We start from the raw sequence: 27,110 nt of genomic DNA, 5'->3' as shown, positions 1-27,110 counted from the left end.
CTGATTCAGGTTCAGCCTCTATCATTGTCCTGTCTGTCTCCTCTTTCTGTCTTTCAGGTTCAGTACCACTCTGCTGCATGCCACTGTTCTCTGTCCTTCTCGTCCCTTGACCATTGTAATGCTGTTTACCTCATTTACTCCTTCTCTGTCAGTACTTTCACCACCTTCAGTTTAACCTCATGTTACGCTGTGAGAGCATCTTTCATCTGAAGATCATTTTGAAGCTGACATTTTATTTTTAAACACCACTACCTTCAAACAATGTCATTCAATTCAGTCATCTGAATATAATAATGGATTTTCAAGGTGCTGAAGTCTGACTGATTGTTGAACCATGGTGAGGCTTGGCTTAGCTATGATCAGGGAAACATCTTTTCCCTTTTCTAATCTCCTCAAGGTGTGATCTCTCCAGAGTTAACTAAGGCTGCATCCCAAATGGCATCCAATTCCCTACACAGTCCATATTGGGTTCTGGTAGAAGGTAGTACACTACATAGAGAATAGGGTGCCATTTGGGACATAAGGAGAGAGACACATTCATATGCAGCCCAGGCAATGGACAAACTCCATAGGCTAGAGGGGGAGATTCATATGCAGCCCAGGCAATGGACAAACTCCATAGGCTAGAGGGGGAGATTCATATGCAGCCCAGGCAATGGACAAACTCCATAGGCTAGAGGGGGAGATTCATATGCAGCCCAGGCAATGGACAAACTCCATAGGCTAGAGGGGGAGATTCATATGCAGCCCAGGCAATGGGCAAACTCCATAGGCTAGAGAGGGGGAGATTCACATGCAGCCCAGCCAATCGACAAACTCCATAAGCTAGAGGGGGAGATTCATATACAGCCCAGGCAATGGACAAACTCCATAGGCTAGAGGGGGGAGATTCATTCATATGCAGCCCAGGCAATGGACAAACTCCATAGGCTAGAGAGGGGGAGATTCATTCATATGCAGCCCAGGCAACGAACAAACTCCATAAGCTAGAGAGGGGGAGATTCATTCATATGCAGCCCAGGAAATGGACTGAAACTCCATAGGGGAGGGAGGGAGAGATTCATTCATATGCAGACCAGGCAATGGACTGAAACTCCACAGCTTATGGATGCAGGACCCTGTCCTGGAAGTTGATCATGACTAATCTGCTATGAGATGCAATGAAAAGCACTGAACACATGACTTATTCTCCATGTGACAAGTTTACCTGTGATTGGTCTAGGCTTGTGACAGTAGGGCACAGCCCTCCTTATTGGTCACCGGATGCAGTCGGCCAAAGTACACCGAGAGATATTATGTGGTGGACTGAACGTCTCTAATGTGTGTCTTGATAAACCACACATCAGTATTCTGTTACATCCCCTGTCCGTTAACCTCACCCCCCCCAGGCTATGGGCGGAAGGAAGTGTCTTCATTGAGCTTCCGAAAAGATAATCTGGTTCCCAGAGTCCACAATCACAGATGTGACAGTCTACACAGCCCATTATTGCATTTGTCAGTCTCATCTAAAAGACGTTATGTCACAATAGATTGAGTGGTTCTGCTGCTTTAATATCTGAAGCAAGTTTTCGGGCTGGATGGGAATATGTGGGACAAAGCTCACTCTGTTATTTCTCTGTCTGTCAAACCCTTACTGTTATTGAATCATTTGTATACACTGTGTGGAAAGGAAATGGCTGAGAAATACCTTTTTTACAAAAAAATTTTTTTTACCTTTATTTAACTAGGCAAGTCAGTTAAGAACAAATTCTTATTTTCAATGACAGCCTAGGAACAGTGGCTCAACTGTTTTTCTTTTCTACGATTGTCTTTAACGACGCATTCTGATTTCTGCCACCACTTGATTTGACAATGTTTCACGACCAATAGAGTATAGAAGGTGTTAGATATCCGGGCGGAAGGAGAGAACCAGAGCGGTGTTTCTTTGGGTCATCTAGAAGGTGTGTCGGTGACCTGTGTTCGGGTGATGTTGAAATGTTACATAATCGTGATGAAACGAGGTTAGCAGCTGTTGGCCCTATCAGGTTAACCTCACTCATCACGGCGTGTGTGTCGGAATGCGCGTGTGTCGGAATGCGCGTGTGTCGGAATGCGCGTGTGTCGGAATGCGCGTGTGTCGGAATGCGCGTGTGTCGGAATGCGCGTGTGTGCTCTTAGCCTTATATTCAGGGGAATGTTGTGATTTGAACGATTATTGTCCTTTTTTTTAATGGTCTTTTTGTGTTATAAAAACCTTAGTCTAAGCCGTCTATTTGTGGAAGAATCCCCCTGATTAACTCTTTAGTCATATCCCAGTTCAACCTGATTTAACTCTTTAGTCATATCCCAGTTTAACCTGATTTACAGTTGAAGTCGGAAGCTTACATACACTTAGGTTGGAGTCATTAAAACTCATTTTTCAACCACTCCACAAATTTATTGTTAACAAACTATAGTTTTGGCAAGTCAGTTAGGACATCTACTTTGTTCACGACACAAGTCACTTTTCCAACAATTGTTTACAGACAGATTATTTCACTTATAATTCACTGTATCACAATTCCAGTGGATCAGAAGTTTACATACACTAAGTTGACTGTGCCTTTAAACAGCTTGGAAAATTCCAGAAAATGATATCATGGCTTTAGAAGCTTCTGATAGGCTAATTGACATTATTTGAGTCAATTGGAGGTACCCGTGGGTGTATTTCAAGGCCTACCTTCACACTCAGAGCCTCTTTGCTTGACGTCATGGGAAAATCAAAATAAATCAGCAAAGACCTCAGGGAAAAAAAATAGTAGACCTCCAAGTCTGGCTCATCCTTGGGAGCAATTTCCAAACACCTGAAGGTGCCACGTTCATCTGTACAAACAATATTACGCAAGTATAACACCATGGGAGCACGCAGCCTTCATACCGCTCAGGAAGGAGATGCGTTCTGTCTCCTAGAGATGAATGTACTTTGGTGTGAAAAGTGCAAATCAATCACAGAACAACAGCAAAGGACCTTGTGAAGATGCTGGAGGAAACGGGCACAAAACTATCTATATCCACATCACTGAAAGGCCACTTGGCAAGGAAGAAGCCACTGCTCCAAAACCTCCATAAAAAAGCCAGACTACGGTTTGCAACTGCACATGGGGACAAAGATCGTACTTTTTGAAGAAATGTCCTCTGGTCTGATAACTGTTTGGCCATAATTACCATTATGTTTGGAGGAAAAATTAGGAGGCTTGCAAGCCGAGGAACACCATCCCAACCGTGAAGCATGGGGGTAGCGTCATCATGTTGTGGGGGTAGCGTCATCATGTTGTGGGGGTGCTTTGCTGCAGTGGTGCACTTCACAAAATAGATGGCATCATGAGGTAGGAAAATTATGTGGATATATTGAAGCAACATCTCAAGACATCAGTCAGGAAGTTAAAGCTTGGTCTCAAATGGGTCTTCCAAATGGACAATGACCTCCAAGCATACTTCCAAAGTTATGGCAAAATGGCTTAAGGACAACAAAGTCAAGGTATTGGAGTGGCCATCACAAAGCCCTGATCTCAATCCTATAGAACATTTGTGGGCAGAACTGAAGGCGTGTTTGAGCAAGGAGGCCCTCAGTTCTGTCAGGAGGAATGAGCCAAAATTCACCCAACTTATTGTGTGAAGCTTGTGGAAGGCTACTCGGCACATTTGACCCAAGTTACACAATTTAAAAGTAATGCTACCAAATACTAATTGAGTGTATGTAAACTTCTGACCCACTGGGTATGTGATAAAATAAATAAAAGCTGAAATAAATCATTCTCTCTACTATTATTCTGACATGTCATATTCTTAAAATAAAGTGATGATCCTAACTGACCTAAGACCTAAATTGTGAAAAACTGAGTTTAAATGTATTTGGCTAAGGTGTACGTACAGTGGGGGAAAAAAGTATTTAGTCAGCCACCAATTGTGCAAGTTCTCCCACTTATAAAGATGAGAGAGGCCTGTAATTTTCATCATAGGTACACTTCAACTATGACAGACAAATGAGGGGAAAATATCCAGAAAATCTGATGAAACCAAGATTGAACTCTTTGGCCTGAGTGCCAAGCATCACATCTGGAGGAAATCTGGCATCATCCCTACGGTGAAGCATGGTGGCGGCAGCATCATGCTGTGGGGATGTTTCCAGCGGCAGGGACTGGGAGACTAGTCAGGATCGAGGCAAAGATGAACAGAGCAAAGTACAGAGCGATCCTTGATGAAAACCTGCTCCAGAGCGCTCAGGACCTCAGACTGGGGTGAAGGTTCACTTTCCTACAGGACAACGACCCTAAGCACACAGCCAAGACAACGCAGGAGTGGCTTTGGGACAGGTCTCTGAATGTCCTGGAGTGACCCGGTCTTGAACCCGATCGAACATCTCTGGCGAGACCTGAAAATAGTTGTGCAGCAACGCTCCTTGTCCAACCTGACAGAGCTTGAGAGGATCTGCAGAAAACAATTGGAGTAACTCCCCAAATACAGGTGTACCAAGCTTGTAGCGTCACACCCAAGAAGACTCGAGGCTGTAATTGCTGCCAAAGGTGTGTCAACAAAGTACTGAGTAAAGCGTCTGAATACTTATGTAAATGTCGTATTTCAGGTTTTTATTTTTAATAAAATAGCAAGAAATAAAATAAAATAGTTTTTGCTTCGTCATTGTGTGTAGATTGACGAGAGGGAAAAAAACAATCAATTTTAGAATAAGGCTGTCATGTAACAGAATTTGGAAAATGTCAAGGGGTCTGAATACTTTCCGAATGCACTGTATAAATATATATTTAAAAAAAAATATATATATATAAAAATATATGTATTTATGTATTTGACCCCATTTTTTTGTCACTAAACTATCTCCATATACTTCCATACGTGTTCGTAAGAGACTCAACTTTCCACATAGGGGTCATATTAGTGTGTAGCCCAAACTGTTTGGACGCTACAGAGAGAAGTTGGCAGGCGAGGCTGTACCGACTTCAGACTAGTCCCTTGATGCTTGTGGGGGTCATAGAGCAAAACGGTGTTCGTGAGAGTCTCGTCTTTTCACAGAAAAGGTTTGTAGAAGACTGATTTTTCCAGATGTCTCACGGCGTGACAAACACCGTTCTAGCCGTGCCACCTCTCACTGCAGATGCGGGAGGCGGTGATACCGGTGGATTTTAAGACACAGCCCGTGCAAAATAAAACATCTCCAGCTTAAACTGCTGGGTTTTTGATGTGGATTTACTTATTCAGATTGACGCATGGGTGCGTCGATAGACTCTCTTACAGGATTTTACATACTGTTCATTATCAGATGCGTCATTAATTGTATTATAAAACCTCAAGCTAAAAGAACATGAAAAGGAGTGAGGGATCAGGTGGTAATCTCCCTCTAGACTTGTTTGTTTATTACAGCAATTAAAGCCCACAGTTAATTACACTAATGGGCCTTAGGTCATATGTAATTATGATGCTGCATTAGCTTGGAAATCACGTGAACAAGGTTGTTCACGTCAACTGGAAGGAGAGTTAATTAAAGGTTGGAAGAGGGACTGGGGATGTGTTTTTTCTCAGACTGACGGAGAGAGTAGATTGAGGTGAAGTCCTCATTGTCAATGTGGTCATTTACATTTTTCATAGGAGATAACAGAATAATTAAGACAACTTTTTCTCTCGTATTAAAAGTCAGATATCATCAAGGAGCAGATTAGATAATGTTTTTTTAGTGTTGTGTAGGTACTGGCCTAATTAAGTTGAACATATTTGCTTTAAAAGTGATTAGGAAGTTAAGACTAGAAATCAGAACTTTTTCCCGTCCAACAAATTGTTGCTAGTTGCTAGGAATTTCCTTTGTGTGTGACACACAGGAGCTAAAGACATCCAAGTCTATAGGAGTCCGTCCTTCACATTCTAATCTGTTCCGTTGGGTTCTGTCCTACTCTAGGGGGCGGCCAACAACATAGCTGTGCGTCGGGCGGTGAAGGACACCCTCTCCAACCCCCAGTCCCCCCAGCCCTCCCCCTACAGCTCCCCAAAATCAGGACATCAGTCCCAGCAGAGCTTCCTGCCCCCGGGGTGGGAGATGAGGATAGCACCCAACGGAAGACCCTTCTTCATTGACCACAACAGCAGGCTCACCACATGGGTGAGATGATACTGCTACTTCTAATTCTTCTTTCGTCTTCCCTCTTCTTTGTTTTCATCATCGTCTTGCAGCTACTGGTTCTACTGCTATTGTACAGTATCAGCCAGTCCTCATACACTCCCTTCCCCTTGCCCCTTCCCCTTGGTCCTGCCCCTTGGCCCTGTTATCTGCTGCTGTCTGGTAATAATGCTAACCATTTTGTTTTATGTTCTTATGACTGTTAGTACTTTTTTTTTAAGTATTGACCTGCCCAAGGACTATAGAACATTAGCTGGTTGGATAAATCTGTCATATTTACAGACTGTTGATCAATGCAAATTGGTGATGTTCTGCCAAGATGAACAGCCTAAAAATAAGCTTTCTGCTCAGACCCATTGGTCTAAAAACAAAGTGTCTGAGCCAACAGCTAACAGCTCTAGTCTACAGTATTGACTAGAGGGCGCGATGGCGACCTCAGGTGTACAAAGGTAGTATCAAAAACAATTTGCTCAATCTCATTTCGTCAGCCCCGATATACAGTAGTTAGACCTCCTTAAGAAATGTAATCAATTCGATTGTAGTAGGAGAGATTGTATTGAATGTGTTTTTTTTCCAAGCGAAGTGTGGACATTTATTTTTGTGTGGTTAATAAAGATTGTGTGGATAGTTATCTATCTGAAATGAAATGATTGGCCCCTCCTGTGTCAAATTGACAGCATATTGGATTATTTAGATCTGAACATAGTCTCTCTCTCTCTCCTTCCCCTTTCTCCTTCCTCTCTCTCTCCTTCCTCTCTCTCCTTCCTCTCTCTTTCCTTCCTCTCTTTCCTTCCTCTTTCCTTCCTCTCGCTCTCCTTCCTCTCGCTCGCTCCTTCCTCTCGCTCTCTCCTTCCTCTCGCTCTCTCCTTCCTCTCGCTCTCTCCTTCCTCTCGCTCTCTCCTTCCTCTCGCTCTCTCCTTCCTCTCGCTCTCTCTTTCCTCTCGCTCTCTCCTTCCTCTCGCTCTCTCCTTCCTCTCGCTCTCTCCTTCCTCTCGCTCTCTCCTTCCTCTCGCTCTCTCCTTCCTCTCGCTCTCTCTCCTCCCTCTCGCTCTCTCTCTCTCCTCCCTCTCTCTCTCCTTCCTCTATTTCCCTATCAGGAGGACCCGAGGTTGAAGTATCCAGTCCACATGAGAACAAAAGCCTCTCTGGACCCTGGTGACCTGGGGCCTCTTCCTGTAAGTACAGTTTAGAACCTCTTTTGAGCCCTTCATAACGCCTTCATAACCCCTTTATAAAGCCTTCATAACCCCTTTATAAAGCCTTCATAACCCCTTTATAAAGTCTTCATAACCCCTTTATAAAGCCTTCATAACCCCTTTATAAAGCCTTCATAACACCTTTATAAACCCTTCATAACCCCTTTATAACCCCTTTATAAACCCTTCATAACGCCTTTATAAACCCTTCATAACGCCTTTATAAACCCTTCATAACCCCTTTATAAACCCTTCATAACCCCTTTATCTCCTGAAGGACCAAGTTCTCTCCAGCTCACCTTTCCTCTGGATTATCTTAATGCACATTTCTTTTCAACATTAAACCTTTCATATTACCTTTACAGAATGGGGCGAAATCATCAATGGACAAAATATGCAGCATTAATTGTTGGACCAACGAGTGTCAATAAGCTTTGTGTTTTCATTGTTGCCATGGGAAAAGTATTGCAACGCTGGTATCGTCCCAGACCTAGTTTAATACCTGGTCCTCCTTTTGAGGTTGTTATTGTAGAACTGCTTAAGTCATGGACTGGCCTGGCAAAGCTTTGGAGTGGAAGCACACGTTACTTTTTTGTTTTTGGAGTGTGGGAATGAAGCAAGCCGGGCAGGCACAGTGTGGAATGAGAGTAGAGTATTGCTGAATTCCAAATGTGAATCATTCACTAGCCTCTACTACCTAGGAACTCTGTAGCTCTAAAGACACTGGCTAGGTATAAGTAGGGATGTGTATCTTTCCCTTTCAAGACAATTTGATACGTATCTAGATACATGGGCTCTGATAAGATACAGGAACCATACATTTTAGGTTGAAACAATTCGGTTTGATTAGAGAAACGAATCAATTTGATTTGATTAGAGGAACGAATTAATGCAATTCAGTTCGACGCAATACGAACAATTGTTGCATAATCACATTAATTTTCCATTCTAAATGAAAATCTGCTGCTGATGGAGCTCATGAGCTGGGCCTCTCTGAGCTGGGCCTCTCTGAGCTGGGCCTCTCTGAGCTGGGCCTCTCTGAGCTGGATCTGTGTGTGTTAATGATCTATATGTTTATGGTGTAAGGGAAACTGGGCATCTACCATACCACTATCAGTTAGGGGGGAAATGTTTTCAGTTTGTCCCCATTTGTGTACATTAAAAGTGTTAGGAATAGTGATGTATCAATATTTATATATGTTTTTACCATCTTTACCCTATATATCTAAAAATGACCATATATACTGATTGTTTCAAGCAAAACTTCCAAAATGATTGCTGATAGTGAACCTGAACAAGCGAAATAGAATTTAACGTAAGCCCAGATCAGCATGTATAGGCAGATAGCTTTAACTTTTATGGCTACTTTTATCCCGGGAAAACACAATTTTCAACAGCGCATTTGATAAAATAATAACCTAGCAAATGACATTGGTTGTGACTCAACCAGGCAGCAGGTAGTCTAGTGGTTAGAGCGTTAGACTAGTAACCGAAAGGTTGCAAGATCGAATCCCCGAGCTGACAAGGTAAAAATCAGTCGTTCTGCCCCTGAACAGGCAGTTAACCCACCCAGGCCGTCATTGAAAATATGAATTTGTTCTTAACTGACTTGCCTAGTTAAATAAAGGTATAAAAAAAACAAAAAGCTTAATTCCGCGCAAGTCATTCTACAATCATTTGAATGCTGAAGGTGACGAGCAGATGTGCAAGATCAGAAATAAGCCTCTCATAGATCAGCATGCGAAGCTGCACTCAACGAGCTGTTTGACCAGGCTACTGATATTACTAGGGTTGTTCGGCAAAATGACTTGTAAGATCAATGACTGTCAACGTAATTACATGCTTATTTTTTTACACGCAGTTGTCACAAAATATTAGGTATTTCCTGAAGGGTTGGAAGAAAATAATTTGAGCAGCAAAAAAATAAATAATTAAGCGACAATTCGTAACGTTTGAATCTATTACCTGACCGGCGCATTCTACATTTCGATCTGTTTGTGGTACCACTGACCGATGCTTATCGGTGAATCGTTACATCCGTACGTATAAGCAATTCTCACAATTTGACAAACCCTCACTTCGAGGAGAATGCACACACTTGACATGTAGCTGTGTACCCCTTATTCTTCTAAATGACATGAGGCTTCCTGGCGCTAGTGGTGTGTTTGTTTTCTCTCTGTTCTCTCCATGGCGTGGGGGGGACGTCTTACTGGCAGACCCTACCAAACCTACCAGAGGAGGTTGGTGCTGAATGCAACCGTACAGCGCAGCCTCCCTCTGCCTGCCTTGTCTTACTGTGACTGCCTGCCCTGTGCTGCAAACTGCACTCTCTATCTCTCTCTCATAATTGGCATGATGGTTGGATGACTGTTGTCTCATCGCTCCCCCCTCCTCTCTCTATGCTCGTTCCCCCCATCACCCCCTTCTCATTCTCCATCAGAGTCCCCCAGCCCACACTCAGCCCCCCCCCCCCCCCCCCCAGACTGCACAATGTTCAGTGTCTGGGGTAGTGGTCCCCAGGGAGGGTAGTGGTCCCCGGGGAGGGTAGTGGGGAGTGTAGTGTTCAGCGGGGAGGGTAGTGGGGAGGGTAGTGTTCAGCGGGGAGGGTAGTGGGGAGGGTAGTGTTCAGTGGGGAGGGTAGTGTTCCACACGGAGGGCAGTAGTCCCCAGGGAGGGCAGTAGTCCCCAGGGAGGGTAATGAAGAGGGCAGTAGTCCCCAGGGAGGGCAGTAGTCCCCAGGGAGGGCAATAGTCCCCAGGGAGGGCAGTAGTCCCCAGGGAGGGCAATAGTCCCCAGGGAGGGCAGTAGTCCCCAGGGAGGGTAATGAAGAGGGCAGTAGTCTCCAGGGAGGGCAGTAGTCTCCAGGGAGGGCAGTAGTCTCCAGGGAGGGTAGTGAAGAGGGCAGTAGACCCCAGGGAGGGTAATGAAGAGGGCAGTAGACCCCAGGGAGGGTAATGAAGAGGGCAGTAGACCCCAGGGAGGGCAGTAGACCCCAGGGAGGGCAATAGTCCCCAGGGAGGGTAATGAAGAGGGCAGTAGTCTCCAGGGAGGGCAGTAGTCTCCAGGGAGGGCAGTAGTCTCAAGGGAGGGAAGTAGTCTCCAGGGAGGGTAGTGAAGAGGGCAGTAGACCCCAGGGAGGGTAATGAAGAGGGCAGTAGACCCCAGGGAGGGTAATGAAGAGGGCAGTAGACCCCAGGGAGGGCAGTAGTCTCCAGGGAGGGTAGTGAAGAGGGCAGTAGTCCCCAGGGAGGGTAATGAAGAGGGCAGTAGACCCCAGGGAGGGTAATGAAGAGGGCAGTAGACCCCAGGGAGGGTAGTAGTCCCCAGGGAGGGTAATGAAGAGGGCAGTAGTCCCCAGGGAGGGCAGTAGTCCCCAGGGAGGGCAGTAGTCCCCAGGGAGGGTAATGAAGAGGGCAGTAGACCCCAGGGAGGGCAGTAGTCCCCAGGGAGGGTAATGAAGAGGGCAGTAGACTCCAGGGAGGGTAATGAAGAGAGCAGTAGACCCCAGGGAGGGTAGTAGTCCCCAGGGATGGTAATGAAGAGGGCAGTAGACCCCAGGGAGGGTAATGAAGAGGGCAGTAGACCCCAGGGAGGGCAGTAGTCTCCAGGGAGGGTAAGGAAGAGGGCAGTAGTCCCCAGGGAGGGTAATGAAGAGGGCAGTAGACCCCAGGGAGGGCAGTAGACCCCAGGGAGGGCAGTAGTCCCCAGGGAGGGCAGTAGTCCCCAGGGAGGGCAGTAGTCCCCAGGGAGGGCAGTAGTCTCCAGGGAGGGTAAGGAAGAGGGCAGTAGTCCCCAGGGAGGGTAATGAAGAGGGCAGTAGACCCCAGGGAGGGCAGTAGACCCCAGGGAGGGCAGTAGTCCCCAGGGAGGGCAGTAGTCCCCAGGGAGGGCAGTAGTCCCCAGGGAGGGCAGTAGTCCCCAGGGAGGGTAATGAAGAGGGCAGTAGTCCCCAGGGAGAGTAAAAAAAACAAAAAGCTTAATTCCGCGCAAGTCATTCTACAATCATTTGAATGCTGAAGGTGACGAGCAGATGTGCAAGATCAGAAATAAGCCTCTCATAGATCAGCATGCGAAGCTGCACTCAACGAGCTGTTTGACCAGGCTACTGATATTACTAGGGTTGTTCGGCAAAATGACTTGTAAGATCAATGACTGTCAACGTAATTACATGCTTATTTTTTTACACGCAGTTGTCACAAAATATTAGGTATTTCCTGAAGGGTTGGAAGAAAATAATTTGAGCAGCAAAAAAATAAAATAATTAAGCGACAATTCGTAACGTTTGAATCTATTACCTGACCGGCGCATTCTACATTTCGATCTGTTTGTGGTACCACTGACCGATGCTTATCGGTGAATCGTTACATCCGTACGTATAGGCAATTCTCACAATTTGACAAACCCTCACTTCGAGGAGAATGCACACACTTGACATGTAGCTGTGTACCCCTTATTCTTCTAAATGACATGAGGCTTCCTGGCGCTAGTGGTGTGTTTGTTTTCTCTCTGTTCTCTCCATGGCGTGGGGGGGACGTCTTACTGGCAGACCCTACCAAACCTACCAGAGGAGGTTGGTGCTGAATGCAACCGTACAGCGCAGCCTCCCTCTGCCTGCCTTGTCTTACTGTGACTGCCTGCCCTGTGCTGCAAACTGCACTCTCTATCTCTCTCTCATAATTGGCATGATGGTTGGATGACTGTTGTCTCATCGCTCCCCCCTCCTCTCTCTATGCTCGTTCCCCCCATCACCCCCTTCTCATTCTCCATCAGAGTCCCCCAGCCCACACTCAGCCCCCCCCCCCCCCCCCCCCCCCCAGACTGCACAATGTTCAGTGTCTGGGGTAGTGGTCCCCAGGGAGGGTAGTGGTCCCCGGGGAGGGTAGTGGGGAGTGTAGTGTTCAGCGGGGAGGGTAGTGGGGAGGGTAGTGTTCAGCGGGGAGGGTAGTGGGGAGGGTAGTGTTCAGTGGGGAGGGTAGTGTTCCACACGGAGGGCAGTAGTCCCCAGGGAGGGCAGTAGTCCCCAGGGAGGGCAGTAGTCCCCAGGGAGGGTAATGAAGAGGGCAGTAGTCCCCAGGGAGAGTAATGAAGAGGGCAGTAGACCCCAGGGATAGTAATGAAGAGGGCAGTAGACCCCAGGGAGGGCAGTAGTCCCCAGGGAGGGTAATGAAGAGGGCAGTAGTCCCCAGGGAGGGTAATGAAGAGGGCAGTAGTCCCCAGGGAGGGTAATGAAGAGGGCAGTAGTCCCCAGGGAGGGTAATGAAGAGGGCAGTAGTCCCCAGGGAGGGTAATGAAGGGGGCAGTAGATCCCCAGGGAGGGTAATGAAGAGGACAGTAGTCTCCAGGGAGGGCGGTATTCTCCATGGAGGGCAGTATTCTCCATGGAGGGCAGTATTCTCCATGGAGGGCAGTAGTCTCCATGGAGGGCAGTAGTCTCCAGGGAGGGTAATGAAGAGGGCAGTAGTCTCTAGGGAGGGCAGTAGTCTCTAGGGAGGGCAGTAGTCTCTAGGGAGGGCAGTAGTCTCTAGGGAGGGCAGTAGTCTCTAGGGAGGGCAGTAGTCTCCAGGGAGGGCAGTAGTCTCCAGGGAGGGTAATGAAGAGGGCAGTAGTCTCCAGGGAGGGTAATGCAGAGGGCTGTAGACTCCAGGGAGGGCAGTAGTCTCCATGGAGGGCAGTGAAGAGGGCAGTAGTCCCCATGGAGGGTAATGAAGCGGGCAGTAGTCCCCAGGGAGGGTAATGAAGAGGGCAGTAGTCTCCGGGGAGGGTAATGAAGAGGGCAGTAGTCCCCATGGAGGGTAATGAAGAGGGCAGTAGTCCCCATGGAGGGTAATGAAGAGGGCAGTAGTCCCCAGGGAGGGTAATGAAGAGGGCAGTAGTCTCCATGGAGGGTAATGAAGAGGGAGGGCAGTAGTCTCCATGGAGGGCAGTAGTCTCCAGGTTGGGCAGTAGTCTCCAGGGAGGGTAGTGAAGAGGGCAGTAGTCTCCAGGGATCGCAGTCGTCTCCAGGGAGGGTAATGAAAAGGTCAGTAGTCTCTAGGGAGGGCAGTAGTCTCCAGGGAGTGTAGTGAAAATGGCAGTAGTCTCCATGGAGGGTAAATGAAGAGGGCAGTAGTCTCCAGGGAGGGCAGTAGTCTCCAGGGAGGGCTATGAAGAGGGCAGTAGTCCCCAGGGAGGGCAATGAAGAGGGCAGTAGTCTCCTGGGAGGGCAGTAGTCTCCTGGGAGGGCAGTAGTCTCCTGGGAGGGCAGTAGTCTCCTGGGAGGGCAGTAGTCTCCTGGGAGGGCAGTAGTCTCCTGGGAGGGCAGTAGTCTCCAGGGAGGGCAGTCGTCTCCAGGGAGGGTAATGAAGAGGGCAGTAGTCTCCAGGGGAGGGCAGTAGTCTCCAGGGGAGGGCAGTAGTCTCCAGGGGAGGGCAGTAGTCTCCAGGGGAGGGCAGTAGTCTCCAGGGAGGGCAGTAGTCTCCAGGGAGAGCAGTAGTCTCCAGGGAGGGTAATGAAGAGGGCAGTAGTCTCCAGGGAGGGCAGTAGTCTCCAGGGAGGGCAGTAGTCTCCAGGGAGGGCAGTAGTCTCCAGGGAGGGCAGTAGTCTCCAGGGAGAGCAGTAGTCTCCAGGGAGGGTAATGAAGAGGGCAGTAGACCCCAGGGAGGGCAGTAGTCCCCAGGGAGGGCAGTAGTCCCCAGGGAGGGCAGTAGTTCCCAGGGAGGGCAGTAGTCCCCAGGGAGGGTAATGAAGAGGGCAGTAGACCCCAGGGAGGGTAATGAAGAGGGCAAGTAGACCCCAGGGAGGGCAGTAGTCCCCAGGGAGGGTAATGAAGTGGGCAGTAGTCTCCATGGAGGGCAGTAGTCTCCATGGAGGGCAGTAGTCTCCATGGAGGGCAGTGGTCTCCGTGGAGGGCAGTGGTCTCCGTGGAGGGCAGTGGTCTCCGTGGAGGGCAGTGGTCTCCGTGGAGGGCAGTGGTCTCCGTGGAGGGCAGTGGTCTCCGTGGAGGGCAGTGGTCTCCGTGGAGGGCAGTGGTCTCCGTGGAGGGCAGTGGTCTCCGGGGAGGGCAGTGGTCTCCGGGGAGGGCAGTGGTCTCCGGGGAGGGCAGTGGTCTCCGGGGAGGGCAGTGGTCCCCGGGGAGGGCAGTGGTCCCCGGGGAGGGCAGTGGGGAGTGTAGTGTTCAGCAGGGAGGGTAGTGGGGAGGGTAGTGTTCAGCAGGGAGGGTAGAGGGGAGGGTAGTGTTCAGCAGGGAGGGTAGTGGGGAGGGTAGTGTTCCGCAGGGAGGGTAGTGGGGAAGGTAATGTTCCACAGGGAGGGCAGTAGTCTCCAGGAAGAGGAGTAGTCTCCAGGGAGGGCAGTAGTCTCCAGGGAGGGCAGTAGTCTCCAGGAAGAGGAATAGTCTCCAGGGAGGGCAGTAGTCTCCAGGGAGGGCAGTAGTCTCCAGGGAGGGCAGTAGTCTCCAGGGAGGGTAATGAAGAGGGCAGTAGACCCCAGGGAGGGCAGTAGTCCCCAGGGAGGGCAATGAAGAGGGCAGTAGTCCCCAGGGAGGGTAATGAAGAGGGCAGTAGTCCCCAGGGAGGGTAATGAAGAGGGCAGTAGTCCCCAGGGAGGGTAATGAAGAGGGCAGTAGTCCCCAGGGAGGGTAATGAAGGGGGCAGTAGATCCCCAGGGAGGGTAATGAAGAGGGCAGTAGTCCCCAGGGAGGGTAATGAAGAGGGCAGTAGTCCCCAGGGAGGGTAATGAAGAGGGCAGTAGTCCCCAGGGAGGGTAATGAAGAGGGCAGTAGTCCCCAGGGAGGGTAATGAAGGGGGCAGTAGATCCCCAGGGAGGTTAATGAAGAGGACAGTAGTCTCCAGGGAGGGCAGTATTCTCCATGGAGGGCAGTATTCTCCATGGAGGGCAGTATTCTCCATGGAGGGCAGTAGTCTCCATGGAGGGCAGTAGTCTCCAGGGAGGGTAATGAAGAGGGCAGTAGTCTCTAGGGAGGGCAGTAGTCTCTAGGGAGGGCAGTAGTCTCTAGGGAGGGCAGTAGTCTCTAGGGAGGGCAGTAGTCTCTAGGGAGGGCAGTAGTCTCTAGGGAGGGCAGTAGTCTCTAGGGAGGGCAGTAGTCTCTAGGGAGGGCAGTAGTCTCCAGGGAGGGCAGTAGTCTCCAGGGAGGGTAATGAAGAGGGCAGTAGTCTCCAGGGAGGGTAATGCAGAGGGCTGTAGACTCCAGGGAGGGCAGTAGTCTCCATGGAGGGCAGTGAAGAGGGCAGTAGTCCCCATGGAGGGTAATGAAGCGGGCAGTAGTCCCCAGGGAGGGTAATGAAGAGGGCAGTAGTCTCCGGGGAGGGTAATGAAGAGGGCAGTAGTCCCCATGGAGGGTAATGAAGAGGGCAGTAGTCCCCATGGAGGGTAATGAAGAGGGCAGTAGTCCCCAGGGAGGGTAATGAAGAGGGCAGTAGTCTCCATGGAGGGTAATGAAGAGGGAGGGCAGTAGTCTCCATGGAGGGCAGTAGTCTCCAGGTTGGGCAGTAGTCTCCAGGGAGGGTAGTGAAGAGGGCAGTAGTCTCCAGGGATCGCAGTCGTCTCCAGGGAGGGTAATGAAAAGGTCAGTAGTCTCTAGGGAGGGCAGTAGTCTCCAGGGAGTGTAGTGAAAATGGCAGTAGTCTCCATGGAGGGTAAATGAAGAGGGCAGTAGTCTCCAGGGAGGGCAGTAGTCTCCAGGGAGGGCTATGAAGAGGGCAGTAGTCCCCAGGGAGGGCAATGAAGAGGGCAGTAGTCTCCTGGGAGGGCAGTAGTCTCCTGGGAGGGCAGTAGTCTCCTGGGAGGGCAGTAGTCTCCAGGGAGGGCAGTCGTCTCCAGGGAGGGTAATGAAGAGGGCAGTAGTCTCCAGGGGAGGGCAGTAGTCTCCAGGGGAGGGCAGTAGTCTCCAGGGGAGGGCAGTAGTCTCCAGGGGAGGGCAGTAGTCTCCAGGGAGGGCAGTAGTCTCCAGGGAGAGCAGTAGTCTCCAGGGAGGGTAATGAAGAGGGCAGTAGTCTCCAGGGAGGGCAGTAGTCTCCAGGGAGGGCAGTAGTCTCCAGGGAGGGCAGTAGTCTCCAGGGAGGGCAGTAGTCTCCAGGGAGAGCAGTAGTCTCCAGGGAGGGTAATGAAGAGGGCAGTAGTCTCCAGGGAAGCCAGTAGTCTCCAGGGAGGGCAGTGGGAGAGGCCAGTGGGAGAGGCCAGTAGTCTCCAGGGAGGGTAGTGAAGAGGGCAGTGGCCTCCAGGGAGGCCAGTAGTCTCCAGGGAGGGTAGTGAAGAGGGCAGTGGTCCCGTGGAGGGTGGTGAGGAGGGTAGTGGTCCACTCTATTCTATTCCGGTCTGCTGCATGAGTGACCTCCCTTTTTATTTTCCCAGTCTTCACCATATGAAGTAAAGGTATGGTGGTCTTCCTCCTGATACACAGCCATCTCTCTACCCGACTGAGACAGGGTCAGACTGAAGCTAGTGGACCAATCTAATCTTGCCCCTGGCCTGCTCTCTCTCTCTCTGTCCCACTGACAGTCAGTGTGTTTGTGGCTCGCTGCGTCACTGTCACTGTGGTCACTGTGTCGATGGTGGTGTACTGTACCGGTCTGGATGGTCACTGTATCAATGGTGTACTGGTCTGGATGGATGTGGTGGTATTACCAGGTGTAACTGGTGCCACTCCTACTGTCTGTCATCCCCCATCTGTCTGAGTCAGTTACTCACTGTGCTCTCTCCTCTCTAGCCTGGCTGGGAGGAACGCGTGCATGCAGATGGCAGGACCTTCTACATTGACCACAGTAAGTTCCAGGGCTCTGCCTCTCTACCTGTGTTAACGTATTGACTGTTTTCATCTCTTTCTCTTGGATACTTGAAGACCATCTCTCTTCCTCAAACGGTGAGACAGTGTTTCTCTCTCTTTCCCGATTTCTTTCTCGCTCAGTCTTCCTCACTTGCTCTCTCTCTCGTTCTTTGTCGCTCTCGCTCTACTAACCTCCCTATGTGTTTTTTCTCTCTCTCTCTCTCTCTCTCTGTCTCTCTGTCTCTCTGTCTCTCTGTCTCTCTCTCTCTCTCTCTCTCTCTCTCTCTCTCTCTCGTTGCCTAAGTCCTAACTTATTACATACACAATCCTGTTCACAAAAATGAATCGCACCTACAGACAGTGAGTCACGTGGCTGGCATCAAGGCGTTCGATTGAATGTGAGAATGGGAAAAAATTTTGACCTAAGAGACTTTGAGCACGGTGTGATCATCGGTGCCAGGCGTGAGGGATCCAGTTTCACAGAAACGGATGGCAGTGTTTAGGCTTTACTGAGAATGATACGACAAACAAAACACATCCAGTCAGCGGCTGTTCTGGGGGCAAAACGTTTCCGCCATCTTTTGGAATGTTCCTAAGAGTTCAGGCTGTTCTGGGGGCAAAACATTTCCGCCATCTTTTGGAATGTCCCTAAGAGTTCAGGCTGTTCTGGGGGCAAAGGGGTGTCCAACCCGGTACTCAATGTACCTGGTAGGTGTATCTAATAAACTGGGCGGTGCTTATATCCAGTGCATTCGTAAAGTATTCAGACCCCTTGACTTTTTCCACATTTTGTTACGTTGCAGCCTTACTCGAAAATCGATTTTATATACATCTTTGTCCTCGTCAATCTGCACACAATACCCCATAATGACAAAGTTAACATTTAGAAAAACCTGTTGTTTCACATTTATTAAAAATATTAAACAGAAATACAATATTTACGTAAGTATTCAGACCCTTTGCTATGAAACTCGAAATTGAGCTCAGGTGCTTCCTGTTTCCATTGATCATCCTTAATATTTCTACAACTTGATTGGTGTCCACCTGTGGTAAATTCAATTGATTGGACATGATTTGGAAAGGCACACACCTCTCTCTCTATATAAGGTCCCACATTTGACAGTGCATGTCAGAGCAAAAACCAAGCCATGTGGTCGAAGGAAATTTCCGTAGAGCTACGAGACAGGAATGTGTCGAGGCACAGACGTGGAGAATGGTACCCCAAAAGATTCTGCCGCATTGAAGATCCCCAAGAACACAGTGGCCTCCATCATTCTTAAATGGAAGAATTTTGGAACCACCAAGACTCTTCCTAGAGCTGGCCAATCAGGCCTTTATGGTAGAGTGGCCAGACGGAAGCCGTTCAGCAGTAAAAAGCACATGACAGCCCACTTGGAGTTGGCACCTAAAGGACTCTGAAGATAGTCTCAGACTCTCTAGTCTGATGAAACCAAGATTTAACCATTTGGCCTGAATGCCATGCGTCACATCTGGAGGAAACCAGGCACCATCCCAGCGGTGAAGCATGGTGGTGGCAGCATCATGCTGTGGGGATGTTTTTCAGCGGCAGAGACTGAGAGACTAGTCAAGATCAAGGGAAAGATGAATGGAGCAAAGTGCAGAGATCCTTGATGAAAACCTACTCCAGAGCGCTCAGGACTTCAGACTGGGGCGAAGGTTCACATTCCAACAGGACAACGACCATAAGCACACAGCCAAGACAACACAGGAGTGGCTTCGGGACAAGTCTCTGAATATCCTTGAGCGGCCCAGCCAGAGCCCGGACTTGAACCCGATCAAACATCTCTGGAGAGACCTGAAAATAGCTGTGCAGCGACGCTCCCCATCCAACCTGACAGAGCTTGAGAGGATCTGCAGAGAAGAATGGGAGAAACTCCCCAAATACAGGTGTGCCAAGCTTGTAGCTTCACACCCAAGAAGACTTAAGGCTGTAATCGCTGCCAAAGGTGCTTAAACAAAGTACTGAGTAAAGGGTCTGCATTCTTATGTAATGTGAAATTTCAGTTTTTTATAAATTTGCTAAATTTGTCATTATTGTGTGTAGATTGATAAGGGGGGGGAAATAAATTTAATCCATTTTAGAATAAGGCTGTAACGTAACAAAATGTGTACTCCAGGCGTCTGAATACTTTCCTTACACTGACTATACTGAACATTAGGAACACCTTCCTGATATTGTGTTGCACCCACCCACCCGTATGCCCTCAGACCAGCCTCAATTTGTTGGGGCATGGAAAGAGCATGTTCTTAATGTTTTGTATGCTATATATAGATAGATACAAACGTATTTGTTTTTGGGGTGGATTTTTTTTTTCAGTGTGAACTTAAATGTCTAGAACCAGATGTAAAGTCGGTAGAGAAGATAATGGATCTAATATATATATATATGAGTTTGTAATAATATAATCTTTGAGAACTAACAATGACCAAAATTAAAGTGAGGGAGAATCAAAAATTCCCCAAAAATGAATTTAGCACTATTGATTTTGTTATGTTTGAGAAAAAGAACACAGCATTCGCCTTGATGTGTAGAAGAGCAGTACATTGGCTTAAAAATGTCTCTACGCCGCCAAGACGGGGGCCTCTACAGTCTTCCCATTGTCACGCCTCCCTGCCACTGCCCCCACATAAACCTCCTTTTGATACAGAAAAACCCTGGGTGTCACTGTAGACCTGTACAGTCTCTCTGTCTCTGTCTGTCTGTTCTCATAGATCAATACCTCTGAATCTTTGTCTCAGGTTACCTGCATTCATTATTCAAAGCTTCACAGTGTGCTCAATTTAACAAGCAGGATGTCAGCAGTCGATGTTGTGGCTGACTGACTCATTGAGTGAGTGATGGAATGGATTTCACAGATGAATCACAAATGACAACAAAACAAAAGAAAATTGAGGATGTGAACCTTTCTTTAAAGATTTTTTTTTTCTGCTACAGCTTTATTTTAATGGTATATTACGGTATAAAGTATAACCATATTCCTGACTGTTATTTTGTCACCTTCAGACACCAAAGCCACTCAATGGGAGGATCCTCGTCTACAGAGTCCTGCAATCACAGGGCCTGTGAGTATCTCTGGTTAACTATGAGGCGAAGATATTGTCACCCACAGAGATCCTATTAAATTACTAGAGGGGCTATGTCCATTGTTTCACGGCAGATAGCGAGACGGCAGTCTGCACTGATCTGTCTAACTCACAAACACTTATGGGATAGCTAAAAAAAAAATAAGTTTGTTCAGCATATTGTAGCCAATGTTACCACAGTGAAATTGTCCACTGAACCCCCTTTCATTCTGAAGTCAGTTAATCTTACCAGAAAACGATAAACCTGTAGCTAACATTGACAGGGGGCTTTCATGAGCAAATCATCACTACCATATTTTCCTTCTAGCTTAGGTGTTTTGTGGCGGTAGAATCGGTATTTATGAAAATCAAAATGTGCGCGAAAATTTGCTAGCTAGTGTCGGCTTGCTGAACCAGTCTCAAGTCAATCCAAATGAAACAAAAGGCAGGGAAGCTACCAACGCCAGTTCACACACTCAATGTGGAATACTCTCTCTAGCTAGCTAGCTAGCTAGTGTTGTGAAATTCTAGCTAATGCACAAATGGGTTTTCATGATGATGGCTATGCCATAAATCTTCAATGTTCCAGAATGGGCTGAAAATGGCAGCCATATTTGTCAGGTATAAATTCAAAGCAGTCTAATTGGAATGGCAGCAGAGGCATAATCCTGATTTTACTTATGCAGTTAAATAAAAGTAAGGCATGTGATATATCAGACATTTTGTAATATAATTATTGTCAACCTAAAATATTGTCATATAATCATGAATACAGTTTATATGGGTTTAATACACATTTTCTGTATAAATTTCCTCTAAAATATATGCTAACAGACCATAAATGTCTTAAGTTTTTGTTTTCTTGGAAAGCAGTGAGTACTATTATGATAAAATATCAGTACTTGCATTTACAACTTGTCTCATATCAACTGATTTCAGACAGTGTATGGCTGGCTGTGGATTGACTGCGTTGTTTAAATGGAATTTTAACTTATTGTCATATTATCTTTAAAAAAAAACTTAGTGCAGATAAATTCTTGAAATTCATCATTTTACACTATCCTATCACAGCACTGGCAAACCATGGTTGACCAACTCCCTGACCAAAATGTCTGAACTTTAAGACATCATAAGAATGTTCATGTCCATTCTAATGCCTAATTTATATGCTGTCACCATCATATACAGTATTGTACATGGCAAAGATACTGTACAACCAAGATAAGCCACCCTTTCTCTCTCTAGCATAGAGGGCCTGTGAGTATGTGTGGTTATCTATGAGCCAAATATACAGTTACCATCATATACAGTATTGTGGTTTAACATAAGGCAAAGATACTGTCCCCATGAATGCCGTATACAGTATTGCACATTACAAAGATACTATCTTTCATGACCAAGATAAGCCACTCTCTCTCTAGAATAGACCGTTATATTGACTAACTGCCACTTGTTTGTTCCATTGCAGGCTGTGCCATACTCTAGAGAATTCAAACAGAAATACGATTACTTCAGAAAGAAGTTGAAGAAACCGGTAAGAAATGTTACCTTGCTGCTCAACATTTTAGTGCTTTTAGTGCATTTTAGTGCTCAACATTTTGTGTTACAAAGTGGGATTAAAATTGATATAATTGTAATTTTTGTTGTCATCAATCTACACAAAATGTCAAAGTATAATTTTTTATTTATTTTTAAAGATAATAATAATAAAAAAGTATAACTAAAATGTAGTCTTTATGTAAGTATTCAGACCCTTTGTTTAGGCAATCCTAAATTAGTTCAGGAGTAAAATGTGGCTTAACAAATCACAATTCACACTGTGTGAAATAATAGAGGTTGACATGATTTTTGAATAACTAACCCTTTCTCTGTCCCTCCCTACATTCAACATCTGTAAGGTCCCTCAGTCAAGTATTGAATTTCAACTACAAAGACAGGGAGCTTTTTCGAAAGCCTCATAAAGAATTGCAGGGATTGGTAGATGGGTGACACTAACACATCGGGCATTGAAAATCTCTTTAAACACGGTCAAGTTAATAATTATTCTGTGGATTATGTATTAAACCACTCAGACACATCAAAGATACAGTCATCATTCTGAACTGAGATGCAGGACAGGAATGAACCTGCTCAGGGATGTTACCATTATTTTAAAACAGCTACAGAGTTCAATGTCTGTGATGGGAGAAAACAACGGAGGTTGGATCAACAACATTGTAGTGACTCCAAAATAATGACTTAAATGACAGAATGAAAAGAAGAATATGAATTATACCGAATACAAATATTCCAGAACATGCATCTTCTATGCAACAAGGAAAAAAAAACAACTAAATAATACACTTTTTGGCCTCAAAGCAAAACCTAATGTTTAAGCCAAATCCAACACCAGACATCACTGAGTAACTGCCTCCTTATTTTCAAGGATGGTGGTGGCTGCGTCATGGTATGGGTATGCTTGTCATCAGCAAACACTTGTTCAGGATAGAAAGAAATGGGATAGAGCTAAGCACAGGCAAAATCTTTGAAGAAAACCTGCTTCACAACAGAGACTGGGAAGGGAATTCACCTTTTCAGCAGGAGAATAACTTAAAACACAAGGCCAAAGAAGTTGCTTACCAAAAAGACATTGAATGTTCCGGAGTGGCCAAGTTACAGTTTTGACTTAAATCGGATTGTAAATCTATGGGAAGACTTAAACATTTCTGTCTAGCCATGATCCCCAACGTCTTGACAGAGCTTGAAGATTTTTTGAAAATAATAATAGGCAAATATTGTACAATCAAGGTGTTCAAAGTTCTTAGAGACTTACCCAGAAAGACTCACAGCTGTTATTTGATGCCAAGAGTGATTCTAACGTGTATTGACTCAAGGAGCTGAGTACTGATGCAACGACTATATTTTGGTTATTTAATTTCTATTCATCTTCCACTTAGACATTAAGAGTATTTTGTGTAGATTGTTGACAAAAAATAACAATTGAATCAATTTTAATCCCGCTGTGTAACACAATAAAAATGTATGTGAAGAAATCCAAAAGGTCTGAATACTTTTGCAAGGCTTTTGCAACACACTTCATTTCAGCGACTCTGAATTAATTGCTAATTAATTAGGCCCGCTTAATTCTTAATTAATTCACTGTAATTAAGTTGTCAAATGTGGCATGTTGTTTTACATTCAGTGCAAAAACACTTTACCTTACCTCACACATCCTAGTTAACATTAATCTGAAGAGAAATGAGTCTTTCTCTTTGTGTGTTCCCTGGTTACTGAACGAGGCTTTTATCCCAAACGTTTGTGATATGAACAACCATCCTGTACAGATAAATAATACTTAAGTAAACTCAACTTAAATAAACTGGCAAAACTACGTTTTAGAGTAAACATGTATTTTTTGGGGGTTTGTATTTCCTTTTTAGGAACACTGGATGTGTGTATGATGTATTTTCATCTATTGTGTCTCAGGCGGACATTCCTAACAGGTTTGAGATGAAGCTGCACAGGACCAACATCTTTGAGGAGTCGTATCGCCGTATCATGTCTCTGAAGAGACCAGATATCCTGAAGGCCCGCCTCTGGATCGAGTTTGAGTCAGAGAAGGGGCTGGACTACGGAGGTGTGGCCAGGGAGTGGTTCTTCCTGTTGTCTAAGGAGATGTTCAACCCTTACTATGGACTCTTCGAATACTCAGCCACGTATGTATTGTCTCTATCATTGTCCACCACTTATAGCAACTTACAGAAGTACAAATGAAAATGTGCACATTTCTCGTTCGTTGGTGCAGTTTGGTAATGGCAGCTGAGGAAGAGACGAGTTCTGGGGTCTGCAGTGCACTTTACTGCTGCGCTTCCCAAACGTTTTCTATTCCAGGGACCACAAAATCCTCATCAAAAACTCTTGAGGACCAGAGACGCACAATTGGCCTAGCGTCGTCCGGGTTAGGGAAGGTTTGGCTGGTAGGGATGTCCTTGTCTCATCGCGCACCAGCAACTCCTGTGGGCGCAGTGCACGCTAACCAAGGTTGCCAGGTGCACGGTGTTTCCTCTGACACATTGGTGCGGCTGGCTTCCCGGTTGGATGCGCGCTGTGTTAAGAAGCAGTGCGGCTTGGTTGGGTTGTGTATCGGAGGACGCATGACTTTCAACCTTCGTCTCTCCTGAGCCCGTACGGGAGTTGTAGCGATGAGATAAGATAGTAGCTACTAACAATTGGATACAATTGGTAAAAATAAAATAAACTCTTGAGGACCACCATTTTGTGGAGTCACAGATATTTAAAAAAAAAAAAAAAAAAGTATATATATTGACAGTCAAATTTGGTACATTTTTTCAGTATGTAACAAATGAAAGGCCTATTATTATTTACAGTTAGCACTGTGAAAAGTCATGTAAAATTGCTTATAATACCATTAATACTCCCAACTTATTCATTTTGGAAGGGAAAAAAGTCAATAAGAAAATACATGCAGTACCCCTGCGGACCACAGGAAACCACTGCTCTATTGTATAGTGTCTAAAACAGGAACAAGAAATTCTAGAGATGGTCATGAAAAGAGACACAGCCAATTTCCTGTTTTAAGGGCTCCCTCTTCCTCTCGTTCCCTCTGGCTTCCTGACAATCAATGCTTTCCTCAGAAGAACCACATATAGACCATCTCCAGCCTTACATTCAGTGACATTTGACTCAAAAGGGAACATTTGTTTGCACATGCCTGTTTCTTTCTCCATTTTTTTTTTTTCTGACCATACATCTCAAACAAATCTTAATCCTGGCCTTAGGAAGTGACTTCAGACCGTTGACTTCTGTCCTGGGATGTAATCATTGATTTGATTGGTCAGATTAGATACCAGGTTCCTAAGATGAACACGGGTGGTCAGGGCTCCACAGTGCAAGCGTTTGTCACGTTAGCGAATAGTAATTGAGCGTTTGTCACGTTAGCGAATAGTAATTGAGCGTTTCACTCACGTTAGCGAATAGTAATTGAGCGTTTCACTCACGTTAGCGAATAGTAATTGAGCGTTTCACTCACGTTAGCGAATAGTAATTGAGCTAGAAGTTACAGCAGAATAAATGTTGCAGTAGCAGTTTTCAAAGTGTTTGTGTCGCTGTGTTGATATCTGGTAGCTAGTCACACAAAGAACTAGCTAGGAGTCAAATAATATAGGTTAGCCTGCCAGTGCGCACTGTGATTCAAGAGCTGAACATGATACATTTTTAGAAGCGCTGCACAAAGGTGTCAAAGTTGGTCTATAATTTACTCAAATCTACTGAAGTGAGACTTTGTTCTTGTGTTTCTTGGCTATTTACATTGTTTTGTTTACAAGCTCGGGTTGTTTTTCAATGTTTTTGAGTTTGCTTCAACTGCTAGCAACGACACATCGGCTGACGGCTACTGATCAGATTCTCTATCTCACATGCACACTGTCACTGACGACTCCCGAACCCACTTGTTGCCGTGGTAACCTCACGCCCTTAAAGGGGCAGCTGACATTTTTTTGTGTGTCATCTGTGATATTTTAGTTAAGACTCGTGTTGCACATTTTTTCTTGGGGGAAATTGAGTGATATACCACATCACTTCTTACGACTAATACATGTATTATTTTAGAAACATCACATGTTCATCCGGAGTTGTTTCTGGTTTAATAATGGAGGCAAAAAAAATTGGGCTGGTAAAAAAATCTTAGTGGATGGTAGATTTGAAGTCAGTTTCAGGCCCTTTTAGAAAACTTTATTGTCCCACATGTGGAAATTATTTTGGTCATGTGTGCCACATTTCATATCTGACCCCAGCCTCTCTCTCTTGTCTCTTCAGAGATAACTACACACTACAGATCAACCCTAACTCTGGGCTGTGTAACGAGGACCACCTCTCATACTTCAAGTTCATTGGTCGAGTGGCAGGGATGGCCGTGTTCCATGGGAAGCTATTGGACGGTAAGATCAGCTGCTCTTGTATATCAGAAGCTCTGGTATTTATACTAAATTGTTTTCCAACCATCACAAGGCCGCCGACAATAGAATAGACCTTTTTGATTGTCCATTTTGTAAATAAGTTTCGTATCTTTTGACCCCAGGTCTGATTGAACGTTGTCTTGTCTCCTCTCTTCAGGCTTCTTCATCCGACCATTCTACAAGATGATGCTCGGGAAGCAGATCACACTGAAAGACATGGAATCAGTGGTGAGGCCCTGGAATCATCTCACCATTAACATTACTTTCATTAGGTAGTTTAATCTCAGAGATTTAAAGTTCAGTGGTAGAAAAAGTACCCAATTATCATACTTGAGTTAAAGTAAAGATACCTTTTTATATAGAAAATGACTCAAGTAAAAGCGAGTCACCCAGTAAAATAATTAAAGTCAAAGTATTTGGTTTTAAATATACTTAAGTATCAAAAGTAAATGTAATTGCTCTAATATACTTAAATATAAAAAGTAGAGATCATTTAATTCCTTATATTAAGCAAACCAGACGGCACGATTGTCTTGTTTTTTTGTTTGTTATTGAAGGTAGCCAGGGTCACACTCCAACACTCAGACATCATTTACCAACAAAGCATTTGTGTTTAGTGAGTCCGCCAGATCAGAGGCAGTAGGGATGACCAGGGTTGTTCTCTGTTTAGTGAGTCCGCCAGATCAGAGGTAGTAGAGATGACCAGGGATGTTCTCTGTTTAGTGAGTCCGCCAGATCAGAGGTAGTAGAGATGACCAGGAATGTTCTCTGTTTAGTGAGTCCGCCAGATCAGAGGTAGTAGAGATGACCAGGAATGTTCTCTGTTTAGTGAGTCCGCCAGATCAGAGGTAGTAGAGATGACCAGGGATGTTCTCTGTTTAGTGAGTCCGCCAGATCAGAGGTAGTAGGGATGACCAGGAATGTTCTCTGTTTAGTGAGTCTGCCAGATCAGAGGTAGTAGAGATGACCAGGGT

The 27,110-nt window shown here is 46.1% G+C and overlaps 1 protein-coding gene across 42 annotated transcripts in view; it reads left to right on the top strand.

Annotated features, from left to right (window-relative positions):
* Positions 1-27,110, top strand: part of LOC139422700 (NEDD4 like E3 ubiquitin protein ligase) — a 106,818-nt gene that overhangs the window by 69,994 nt on the left and 9,714 nt on the right. For 25 of the 42 annotated variants that reach the window (XM_071173970.1, XM_071173955.1, XM_071173956.1 and 22 more), the window contains 8 exons: positions 5,924-6,124; positions 7,240-7,317; positions 17,042-17,096; positions 20,124-20,182; positions 21,651-21,716; positions 23,648-23,877; positions 25,997-26,118; positions 26,294-26,364. In XM_071173970.1, coding sequence (XP_071030071.1) covers positions 5,924-6,124; positions 7,240-7,317; positions 17,042-17,096; positions 20,124-20,182; positions 21,651-21,716; positions 23,648-23,877; positions 25,997-26,118; positions 26,294-26,364 — 882 coding nt within the window. Of the gene's footprint in view, positions 1-5,923; positions 6,125-7,239; positions 7,318-17,041; positions 17,097-17,173; positions 17,195-20,123; positions 20,183-21,650; positions 21,717-23,647; positions 23,878-25,996; positions 26,119-26,293; positions 26,365-27,110 lie in introns of all 42 variants that reach the window. The other 17 variants (XM_071173950.1, XM_071173954.1, XM_071173948.1 and 14 more) reach the window with 1 other exon arrangement.

This window comes from Oncorhynchus clarkii, chromosome 12, assembly GCF_045791955.1.
Source record: "Oncorhynchus clarkii lewisi isolate Uvic-CL-2024 chromosome 12, UVic_Ocla_1.0, whole genome shotgun sequence".
In the NCBI taxonomy this organism is placed as follows: Eukaryota; Metazoa; Chordata; class Actinopteri; order Salmoniformes; family Salmonidae; genus Oncorhynchus; species Oncorhynchus clarkii.
The sequence above is the reverse complement of the archived record's forward strand: the minus strand, read 5'-3'. Positions and strand labels throughout refer to the sequence as shown.